We start from the raw sequence: 12,946 nt of genomic DNA, 5'->3' as shown, positions 1-12,946 counted from the left end.
ATTGTAATGCACTGATAACCACCAAAAACTGGTGGTGATGAGAAAGTCACATGATGAACCAAAGTTCATCACAAACAGCTTTTCTACGAGCTGAGGAGGGTAATACGTTTATATATATAGAAGGTGCACAGTGTCATTCACACAAACACTAAACCCCATCATGGTGACACACATGATACTGAAATAATGCAATAAACATTCATTTAACAACATTAGATGTAAGATTAAACCCTAATGTACACAACTGATAAGAAAAAACTAATAAGAAACATGTTATTTCAACAACAAAAAAACATCAAATATGAAGTGTCATGCAGGGAATTCTGGGAGTGTCAATTTACGGTTTGTCACTGTAAATTATACAATGACTTTTTCTTTTTCACTTCCAAAAAACGTATTTTACAGTAAAATTACATTTAATGTAACTACATTTATTCACCGAATATAGTATGGAAACTTACTGTTAACCAGTTAACAGGTTTTTACTGTAGCATTTTTACAGTCTTTTACTGTTAAAATCACACTAAGTTTTTTCAGTGCAGATAAAAGCTGTTCATACTGCAGACCCGCTGTGCTTCTGAATCTCCTCAGAGTCAATATTGTCCTCAATCTCATGGAGCTCTGCAGGAAAGGCCACGTGTTTATTAATTCCTCCATCAATCAAAGGATCTTGGAAATTTGCGTAGGTCTTGATCTTTAAAAACGAAGAAAAGATCTCAGTCTAATGTGAATTTGCTGTGTCTAGTCCTTCAATGCATCATTTGACGTTCACCAGTTTGTGAGCGGCAGACTTTGAGAACATCTGAGCCACCAAATGTTGCTTGTGTAATGCAACACTGTATCCATGCAGACATTTGGCACTGTTGAGTTTTAACTATTGCTCTTTGAGATTAAAGGAATTAGTCACCAAAAAATAAACATTTGCTGAAAATATACTCGCCCTCAGAGCATCAAAGATTAGGATGAGTTTGTGTCTTCATCAGATTTGGAGAAATGTAGCATTGCATCAGTGTCTCATCAATGGATGCTCTGCAGTGAATGGGTGCCGTCAGAATGAGAGTCCACAGAGTTAACAGCTGATAAAAACATCACAATAATCCACAAGTAATCCACACCACTCCAGTCCATCAAAGGGACTTGTAACCCGAAGGTCATGGGTTCAAGTCTCGGTATCGTTGGGGGAGTGTGTGTGTGTGTGTGTGTGTGTGTGTGTGTGTGTGTGTGTGCACTTGTTAGGGTGAAATGCAGAGCACAGGTTCCGAGTATGGGACACCATACTTGGTCACACGTCATGTACTTTCCTTTTCAATTACCATCTTGTGAAGCCAAAAGATGCACGTTTTGTAAGAATCAAATCCTGCATTAAAACATTTTAACTTCGAAACATCACTTCTGGCCAAAATACCATAATAACGCTTCCTCCAGTGAAAAAGTCCATCAAGTCACATCAAAATCCAGCCACATATTTGTTAAGAGCTGTTTTGGCTTGTAAATGGCGCTTAATCTGTGCAGATTTCTCTCCTGATTCAGACCAGACCACCTTTTCACTGGAGGAAGCGTGATAATGGATTATGGACTCGGATTTTAGCTAAAAACATCTTAATGATAGATTTGCTTCAGCTTTTGTCTTCTCCAGACATTAACTGATGGACTGGAGTGGTTTGGATTACTTGTTTTTATCAGCTGTTTGGACTCATTCTGACGGCACCCATTCACTGCAGAGTATACATGCAGAATAATACATTTCTCATTTTGAAAGATTTCAGCAATAACTTCTGTTTTTTTTGTGATCAACTTTTTATTCAGTTTTAACACAAAATGTACACTTTGCTTTGTTATATGCCAAGTAGTATATATGTGACCCTGGAGCACAAATCCAGTCATAAGGGTCAATTTTTCAGAAATTGAGGTTTATGCGTCTTCTGAAAGCTGAATAAATAAGCTTTCCACTGATGTATGGTTTGTTAGTATCGTACAAAATTTGGCCGAGATACAACTATTTGAAAATCTGGAATCTGAGGGTGCTAAAAAATCTAAATATTGAGAAAATCATCTTTAAAGTTGTTCAAATGAAGTTCTTAGCAATGCATATTGCTAATCAAAAATTAAGTTTTGATATATTTATGGTAGGAAAGGTACAAAATATCTTCATGGAACATGATCTTTACTTAATATCCTAATGATTTTTGGCATAAAAGAAAAATCTATAATTTTGACCCATACAATGTATTGTTGGCTATTGCTACAAATATCCCCCAGCGACTTAACACTGCTTTTGTGCTCCAGGGTCACATATTATAACACCACACCTCATTATTTACATTTATGTGCATTATAGCAAGACATATGTGTACTCAAGTACATAAAACAAACATCATATTTTAAACTAGCCTTAATAAAGATAAATATAGAAATATAGTGACATTAGTATCGTTGTTAAGACCCATTTGGATTATGTGCTAACCCCGAGGAAAAACAGGTGGTTTCAAAAGTGCATATGATTTAATCCCAAACATCCAAAGTTGAAAGCAATAGCTTTTCAGAGAAACCTGGATTCGAGTTTTTTTTCAGTGTGAGTCTTTTAGAAACCGTGTGAGTGGGTTTCTATAAATGAGCGCTCAGATTCCAGATTTTCAAATAGTTGTATCTCGGCCAAATTTTGTACGATACTAACAAACCATACATCAGTGGAAAGCTTATTTATTCAGCTTTCAGAAGACGCATAAACCTCAATTTCTGAAAAATTGACCCTTATGACTGGATTTGTGCTCCAGGGTCACATATATACTACTTGGCATATAACAAAGCAAAGTGTACATTTTGTGTTAAAACTGAATAAAAAGTTGATCACAAAAAAAACAGAAGTTATTGCTGAAATCTTTCAAAATGAGAAATGTATTATTCTGCATGTATACTCTGCAGTGAATGGGTGCCGTCAGAATGAGAGTCCACAGAGTTAACAGCTGATAAAAACATCACAATAATCCACAAGTAATCCACACCACTCCAGTCCATCAAAGGGACTTGTAACCCGAAGGTCATGGGTTCAAGTCTCGGTATCGTTGGGGGAGTGTGTGTGTGTGTGTGTGTGTGTGTGTGTGTGTGTGTGTGTGCACTTGTTAGGGTGAAATGCAGAGCACAGGTTCCAAGTATGGGACACCATACTTGGTCACACGTCATGTACTTTCCTTTTCAATTACCATCTTGTGAAGCCAAAAGATGCACGTTTTGTAAGAATCAAATCCTGCATTAAAACATTTTAACTTCGAAACATCACTTCTGGCCAAAATACCATAATAACGCTTCCTCCAGTGAAAAAGTCCATCAAGTCACATCAAAATCCAGCCACATATTTGTTAAGAGCTGTTTTGGCTTGTAAATGGCGCTTAATCTGTGCAGATTTCTCTCCTGATTCAGACCAGACCACCTTTTCACTGGAGGAAGCGTGATAATGGATTATGGACTCGGATTTTAGCTAAAAACATCTTAATGATAGATTTGCTTCAGCTTTTGTCTTCTCCAGACATTAACTGATGGACTGGAGTGGTTTGGATTACTTGTTTTTATCAGCTGTTTGGACTCATTCTGACGGCACCCATTCACTGCAGAGTATACATGCAGAATAATACATTTCTCATTTTGAAAGATTTCAGCAATAACTTCTGTTTTTTTTGTGATCAACTTTTTATTCAGTTTTAACACAAAATGTACACTTTGCTTTGTTATATGCCAAGTAGTATATATGTGACCCTGGAGCACAAATCCAGTCATAAGGGTCAATTTTTCAGAAATTGAGGTTTATGCGTCTTCTGAAAGCTGAATAAATAAGCTTTCCACTGATGTATGGTTTGTTAGTATCGTACAAAATTTGGCCGAGATACAACTATTTGAAAATCTGGAATCTGAGGGTGCTAAAAAATCTAAATATTGAGAAAATCATCTTTAAAGTTGTTCAAATGAAGTTCTTAGCAATGCATATTGCTAATCAAAAATTAAGTTTTGATATATTTATGGTAGGAAAGGTACAAAATATCTTCATGGAACATGATCTTTACTTAATATCCTAATGATTTTTGGCATAAAAGAAAAATCTATAATTTTGACCCATACAATGTATTGTTGGCTATTGCTACAAATATCCCCCAGCGACTTAACACTGCTTTTGTGCTCCAGGGTCACATATTATAACACCACACCTCATTATTTACATTTATGTGCATTATAGCAAGACATATGTGTACTCAAGTACATAAAACAAACATCATATTTTAAACTAGCCTTAATAAAGATAAATATAGAAATATAGTGACATTAGTATCGTTGTTAAGACCCATTTGGATTATGTGCTAACCCCGAGGAAAAACAGGTGGTTTCAAAAGTGCATATGATTTAATCCCAAACATCCAAAGTTGAAAGCAATAGCTTTTCAGAGAAACCTGGATTCGAGTTTTTTTTCAGTGTGAGTCTTTTAGAAACCGTGTGAGTGGGTTTCTATAAATGAGCGAGCGTTGAAGGTGCTTTCCGGTGCGATTAACGAGATTCACTCAGTCCAGTGAGCTGTCTTCTTCAGCAGTTGTGAATGAGAGGCAGGTTAACAGGTGCTACAGGTTTCACATTTGACTAACTGAAGTTTAACAGACTATAACTTCACACGCTGTATTCATCTGATGTATGTTACTGGGGGAAGCGCAGATGTCCAGTATGACAAGTTCAATATTTATTATAAGGGTGTTTGCTGGTTTGCTGATGCTTGTTCTTGTCGTCGGTGTTATAGCTGTTGTTTGCTCGAGGCCTCAGGTGTTGATAGAGGTTTAACAGACTGTTCTGTACACATATGAAAGCTCATAACATCATTTGGAAAATGGAGATTATATTATATTAAAAAATAAGATGTAATTATACTAAATATAATATTATATAATGTTGTTATTTTATAGTATATTGTAATATCATGTTGTAATTATTAATGTTTTAATTAATTATTGCTTTAGATAAAAGCATCTGCTAAATGCTTAAATGTAAATTATGGAGATTATATTATATTATACAACATACTAATTATAATTTATATGACCTAATATAGTATACAATGTTGTTTTTTATATTATATAGCATTATTATAATGAACATTTTTAAGTATGGATATTCTATTATAAAATGCAAGTTTAGATTATATTGTAAGACATAATTATACAAATTATAATTTGCAATACCTAATATAATAATATACAATGTTGTTGTTTTTTATATAGTAATATTTTAATTACAGTTTTTTTTAAATTGGACATAATTAATAACCTACCTAATACTTAATATTATAATATATAATGTATTATTATATCATAATTATTAATGTTTTAATCAATAATTGCTTTGGATAAAAGTATCCAATAAATGCTTAAATGTAAATGAGAGTTATGGAGATTTTATTATTATTATAAAATGGGAATCGAGATTATATTATCAGATATACTAATTATGATTTATTATTAATGCCTAATATAACAATTTATTATAACATCTAGTATAATAATATATAACGTTGCATTTTATATTATATTGTAACATTATAAATAATTTTTTCATTCATTATGAAGATTAGGTTATATAATAATATCAAACATCATTATACAAATTTATAATACCTAATATAATAATATATAATGTTGTATTATGTAGTAATAATATATTATAATTAATAATGTTATAATTAATTATATCACTAAAAATATTTAAAAATTTTATTATGTATATTTATTATTATATCAATTTAAACATGTCTGGAATTTCAGTGTCATATTTTTTGCCATGTTTCTTAAATGTAGTGAATTTATGACCTAATAGTGTATGTGATAAGCTCGGACTGATCTCGGGAGATAGGCTACTATTAATCATTCTGCATGCAAATAAGACAGATCTGTAACGCGATCTGGAAATTATTCAACCTGAAATGCAAATTACATGCAAATCCTTCAGTGTGACCTCAAAAACAGGACACGTCTGTTATGACGAGACAAATGAGGACGCAACAGCCTGGACTATTATCAACAGTTAATACTGTACGGACAAAAAGTTTCATTAAAACATTATTATATGTGAGCCTGGAGCACAAGAGCAGTGTTAAGTCGCTGGGGGATATTTGTAGCAATAGCCAACAATACATTCGGTCAGAATTATACATTTCCCTTTTATGCCAAAAATCATTAGGATATTAAGTAAAGATCATGTTCCATGAAGATATTTTGTAAATGTCCTACCGTAAATATATCAAAACTTAATTTTTGATTAGTAATATGCATTGCTAAGAACTTAATTTAAACAACTTTAAAGATGATTTTCTCAATATTTAGATTTTTTTGCACCCTCAGATTCCAGATTTTCAAATAGTTGTATCTCGGCCAAATTTTGTACGATACTAACAAACCATACATCAGTGGAAAGCTTATTTATTCAGCTTTCAGAAGACGCATAAACCTCAATTTCTGAAAAATTGACCCTTATGACTGGATTTGTGCTCCAGGGTCACATATATACTACTTGGCATATAACAAAGCAAAGTGTACATTTTGTGTTAAAACTGAATAAAAAGTTGATCACAAAAAAAACAGAAGTTATTGCTGAAATCTTTCAAAATGAGAAATGTATTATTCTGCATGTATACTCTGCAGTGAATGGGTGCCGTCAGAATGAGAGTCCACAGAGTTAACAGCTGATAAAAACATCACAATAATCCACAAGTAATCCACACCACTCCAGTCCATCAAAGGGACTTGTAACCCGAAGGTCATGGGTTCAAGTCTCGGTATCGTTGGGGGAGTGTGTGTGTGTGTGTGTGTGTGTGTGTGTGTGTGTGTGTGTGCACTTGTTAGGGTGAAATGCAGAGCACAGGTTCCAAGTATGGGACACCATACTTGGTCACACGTCATGTACTTTCCTTTTCAATTACCATCTTGTGAAGCCAAAAGATGCACGTTTTGTAAGAATCAAATCCTGCATTAAAACATTTTAACTTCGAAACATCACTTCTGGCCAAAATACCATAATAACGCTTCCTCCAGTGAAAAAGTCCATCAAGTCACATCAAAATCCAGCCACATATTTGTTAAGAGCTGTTTTGGCTTGTAAATGGCGCTTAATCTGAGCAGATTTCTCTCCTGATTCAGACCAGACCACCTTTTCACTGGAGGAAGCGTGATAATGGATTATGGACTCGGATTTTAGCTAAAAACATCTTAATGATAGATTTGCTTCAGCTTTTGTCTTCTCCAGACATTAACTGATGGACTGGAGTGGTTTGGATTACTTGTTTTTATCAGCTGTTTGGACTCATTCTGACGGCACCCATTCACTGCAGAGTATACATGCAGAATAATACATTTCTCATTTTGAAAGATTTCAGCAATAACTTCTGTTTTTTTTGTGATCAACTTTTTATTCAGTTTTAACACAAAATGTACACTTTGCTTTGTTATATGCCAAGTAGTATATATGTGACCCTGGAGCACAAATCCAGTCATAAGGGTCAATTTTTCAGAAATTGAGGTTTATGCGTCTTCTGAAAGCTGAATAAATAAGCTTTCCACTGATGTATGGTTTGTTAGTATCGTACAAAATTTGGCCGAGATACAACTATTTGAAAATCTGGAATCTGAGGGTGCTAAAAAATCTAAATATTGAGAAAATCATCTTTAAAGTTGTTCAAATGAAGTTCTTAGCAATGCATATTGCTAATCAAAAATTAAGTTTTGATATATTTATGGTAGGAAAGGTACAAAATATCTTCATGGAACATGATCTTTACTTAATATCCTAATGATTTTTGGCATAAAAGAAAAATCTATAATTTTGACCCATACAATGTATTGTTGGCTATTGCTACAAATATCCCCCAGCGACTTAACACTGCTTTTGTGCTCCAGGGTCACATATTATAACACCACACCTCATTATTTACATTTATGTGCATTATAGCAAGACATATGTGTACTCAAGTACATAAAACAAACATCATATTTTAAACTAGCCTTAATAAAGATAAATATAGAAATATAGTGACATTAGTATCGTTGTTAAGACCCATTTGGATTATGTGCTAACCCCGAGGAAAAACAGGTGGTTTCAAAAGTGCATATGATTTAATCCCAAACATCCAAAGTTGAAAGCAATAGCTTTTCAGAGAAACCTGGATTCGAGTTTTTTTTCAGTGTGAGTCTTTTAGAAACCGTGTGAGTGGGTTTCTATAAATGAGCGAGCGTTGAAGGTGCTTTCCGGTGCGATTAACGAGATTCACTCAGTCCAGTGAGCTGTCTTCTTCAGCAGTTGTGAATGAGAGGCAGGTTAACAGGTGCTACAGGTTTCACATTTGACTAACTGAAGTTTAACAGACTATAACTTCACACGCTGTATTCATCTGATGTATGTTACTGGGGGAAGCGCAGATGTCCAGTATGACAAGTTCAATATTTATTATAAGGGTGTTTGCTGGTTTGCTGATGCTTGTTCTTGTCGTCGGTGTTATAGCTGTTGTTTGCTCGAGGCCTCAGGTGTTGATAGAGGTTTAACAGACTGTTCTGTACACATATGAAAGCTCATAACATCATTTGGAAAATGGAGATTATATTATATTAAAAAATAAGATGTAATTATACTAAATATAATATTATATAATGTTGTTATTTTATAGTATATTGTAATATCATGTTGTAATTATTAATGTTTTAATTAATTATTGCTTTAGATAAAAGCATCTGCTAAATGCTTAAATGTAAATTATGGAGATTATATTATATTATACAACATACTAATTATAATTTATATGACCTAATATAGTATACAATGTTGTTTTTTATATTATATAGCATTATTATAATGAACATTTTTAAGTATGGATATTCTATTATAAAATGCAAGTTTAGATTATATTGTAAGACATAATTATACAAATTATAATTTGCAATACCTAATATAATAATATACAATGTTGTTGTTTTTTATATAGTAATATTTTAATTACAGTTTTTTTTAAATTGGACATAATTAATAACCTACCTAATACTTAATATTATAATATATAATGTATTATTATATCATAATTATTAATGTTTTAATCAATAATTGCTTTGGATAAAAGTATCCAATAAATGCTTAAATGTAAATGAGAGTTATGGAGATTTTATTATTATTATAAAATGGGAATCGAGATTATATTATCAGATATACTAATTATGATTTATTATTAATGCCTAATATAACAATTTATTATAACATCTAGTATAATAATATATAACGTTGCATTTTATATTATATTGTAACATTATAAATAATTTTTTCATTCATTATGAAGATTAGGTTATATAATAATATCAAACATCATTATACAAATTTATAATACCTAATATAATAATATATAATGTTGTATTATGTAGTAATAATATATTATAATTAATAATGTTATAATTAATTATATCACTAAAAATATTTAAAAATTTTATTATGTATATTTATTATTATATCAATTTAAACATGTCTGGAATTTCAGTGTCATATTTTTTGCCATGTTTCTTAAATGTAGTGAATTTATGACCTAATAGTGTATGTGATAAGCTCGGACTGATCTCGGGAGATAGGCTACTATTAATCATTCTGCATGCAAATAAGACAGATCTGTAACGCGATCTGGAAATTATTCAACCTGAAATGCAAATTACATGCAAATCCTTCAGTGTGACCTCAAAAACAGGACACGTCTGTTATGACGAGACAAATGAGGACGCAACAGCCTGGACTATTATCAACAGTTAATACTGTACGGACAAAAAGTTTCATTAAAACATTATTATATGTGAGCCTGGAGCACAAGAGCAGTGTTAAGTCGCTGGGGGATATTTGTAGCAATAGCCAACAATACATTCGGTCAGAATTATACATTTCCCTTTTATGCCAAAAATCATTAGGATATTAAGTAAAGATCATGTTCCATGAAGATATTTTGTAAATGTCCTACCGTAAATATATCAAAACTTAATTTTTGATTAGTAATATGCATTGCTAAGAACTTAATTTAAACAACTTTAAAGATGATTTTCTCAATATTTCTAATTTTTTTCACCCTTCCAGATTTTCAAATAGTTGTATCTCGGTAAATACCATACATCAGTGGAAAGCTTATTTGTGACCATGGACCACAAAACCAGTCATAAGGGTCAATTTTTTGAATTTGATATTTATACATCATCTAAAAGCTGAATAAATAAGCTTTCCATTGATGTATGGTTTGTTATGATATGATAATATTTGGTCGAGATACAACTATTTGAAAATCTGGAATCTGAGGGTGCAAAAAAATCTAAATATTGAGAAAATCATCTTTAAAGTTGTCCAAATGAAGTTCTTAGCAATGCATATTGCGAATCAAAAATTAAGTTTTGATATATTTACGGTAGGAAATATACAAAATATCTTCATGGAACATGATCTTTACTTAATATCCTAATGATTTTTGGCATAAAAGAAAAATCTATAATTGTGACCCATATTGTTGGCTATTGCTACAAATATCCCCCAGCGACTTAACACTGCTTTTGTGCTGCAGGGTCACATATTAAGTGTCAAGCTTCACACTTTATTTGTGATGTTTCAGCAAGGGCTCTCTTTTGGTTGAGCTTCACTAGAGCGATCAGTTGATTGTTTTTAATGAATGTTTCGCAGGAGGCCTCGCTGGTTTCCGACAGAGCCACGATGATCTGTGCGAGCACTCTCTTCACCTGGAGGAAGGACAGGACGGCAGGACCGCGGTGGGCCTGTCGGGGGCACTACCTCATTCCCTGCCCTCCACACCGGACATCGAGAACGCAGAGCTGACGGCCATCCTCCCCTTCCTGTTCCTGGGCAACGAACGGGACGCTCAGGACCTGCAGCTCATGCAGCGCATGGACATCGGCTTCATCCTGAACGTCACCACGCACCTGCCGCTCTACCACTACGAGCTCGGCCTGTTCAAGTACAAGCGCTTACCCGCCAGCGACAGCAACAAGCAGAACCTGCGGCAGTACTTCGAGGAGGCCTTCGAGTTCATCGGTACGACAGAGAGAACCTGTCAAGAGTACTTCAGCTGCAAGATCAGGAGGAAGACAGGATGACAGTTTTGCTGAAAGAGAAACAAAAAATGTTATTTATTTATTTATTATGCATGTGTATGTATGCGTGTGTGTGTGTGTTTACACATCCATAATAAATAAATAATATATACATAGTAATAAACTATATATAGTAGTATAGTTATAATAATGAATATATATTATGAATATAATGTGTTATAATTAAATATTATAATTAATTAATAAATAATATAATCTCACTGCATTATTACAATTAATGGCTAAATGAATGTTTGGAAATGTAAACTGATATTTCCTGCTGACACACTACAGCAAAAGAGAGAAATAACTGACTTAAAACCATTTTTTTAAAACATTTTTTAGATGGTGAAAATACTAGTGTTCTAATCATTTTAGCCACCACTGTATATTATATATTTAACAAAAAAATATAATAATGCATATAATAAATCATACAAAATGTTATGTAAATTATTATTGTAATAATTATAATAAACTATTACAATGAAAGTATATTATATATTTAACAAAAATATATAAAAATGCATACAATGCATAATAAATCATACAAAATGTTATATAAATTATAATAATTATAATTCATAGTAAAATAATAAATGATAATTACAATTTGTGCAGTTATATGTATTGTAAATTATATAATGATTAATGATTACATGTCTATAATTAATTTATATATTTAATTATTTAATTAATTGTATGTAATATGTTATATGTTAATAATTACATAATTATAATACAAATATTTAATATGAATATGGTAATAATAATAATACAGAATAAATGATTATTTTAATAACTAATTAATGTTAAAAATATTAAATTATAATTACAATTTGTGTAGTACACTATAATGTAATATATAAATAATCTGAAGTAATTTCATAATTACATAATAATAATTAAAAATGTTATATATTTATATATATATAATGCATAATAAATTATATAAATGACTTGCAATATTTATAATTAATAACAATAATAATTATAGCCAAATATTTATAGTATTTTATTGATTGATTTATGCAGATATTTCTTTGAGATTCAACCTGACTGAGGGTAAAAAAAGCACATTTTTGAGAACAGGGACATCTGTGACTTGACAAATGCTTTGGTACCGCAACGTTTTCTGAGAAATGCTGATGATCGGGACATTTTTTTGCTGACGTTCTCTGTTTTTCCCGTCCACAGAGGAGGCGCACCAGGCCAGTCGGGGGCTCCTCATTCACTGCCAGGCCGGCGTGTCGCGCTCCGCCACCATCGTCATCGCCTACCTGATGAAACACACCTGGATGACTATGACAGACACATACAAGTTCGTCAAGTCCCGGCGGCCCATCATCTCGCCCAACCTCAACTTCATGGGCCAACTTTTAGAGTTCGAGGAAGACCTGAACAACGGCATTACTCCACGCATACTCACACCCAAACTCACCGGCCTCGAGACTGTCGTATAGTGGCTCCTTTCCAGATGGAATATCCTTGATTTTTGTATGAGACGTGCATGAGGAAATCAGAGCGTCCTGTCGGTGTTCAGCCAAACACTGTGCTGCGGTCATGCGACGGCTCTTGGCCGCTGGTGCTGGCTAAAGCCCCCAGAAGAGGCTGGATTTCACTCGTTTCAATGTACTTACTCTATTTTTATACACCTATGGTGGCTTCACTGTGCAATAACGTCTGTGTGGAAAGCAGCCGGGTGCGTGATGTGAACATAACGAGAGCGAGACTTTCGGTCCACCCGGTTAGTCGCGTAATTTTGGGCTTTTCTTACGTTTAGGCACTGATTTACGACATTTAAAACCAGC

General features: G+C 33.0%; 1 protein-coding gene across 1 annotated transcript in view; it reads left to right on the top strand.

Annotated features, from left to right (window-relative positions):
• LOC107568217 (dual specificity protein phosphatase 10-like) overlaps positions 1-12,732 on the top strand; it is a 20,755-nt gene extending 8,023 nt beyond the window's left edge. The window contains exons 3-4 of the mRNA XM_016254151.1: positions 10,708-11,076; positions 12,333-12,732. Coding sequence (XP_016109637.1) covers positions 10,708-11,076; positions 12,333-12,598 — 635 coding nt within the window. The 3' untranslated portion in view covers positions 12,599-12,732. The remainder of the gene's footprint in view (positions 1-10,707; positions 11,077-12,332) is intronic.
• Positions 12,733-12,946: the final 214 nt, after the last annotated feature.

Source organism: Sinocyclocheilus grahami, unplaced genomic scaffold (genome assembly GCF_001515645.1).
Source record: "Sinocyclocheilus grahami isolate Dianchi unplaced genomic scaffold, SAMN03320097.WGS_v1.1 scaffold1225.1, whole genome shotgun sequence".
NCBI classification, from domain to species: Eukaryota; Metazoa; Chordata; class Actinopteri; order Cypriniformes; family Cyprinidae; genus Sinocyclocheilus; species Sinocyclocheilus grahami.
Note: the sequence above shows the minus strand (reverse complement) of the source record. Positions and strands in the feature narration are given on the sequence as shown.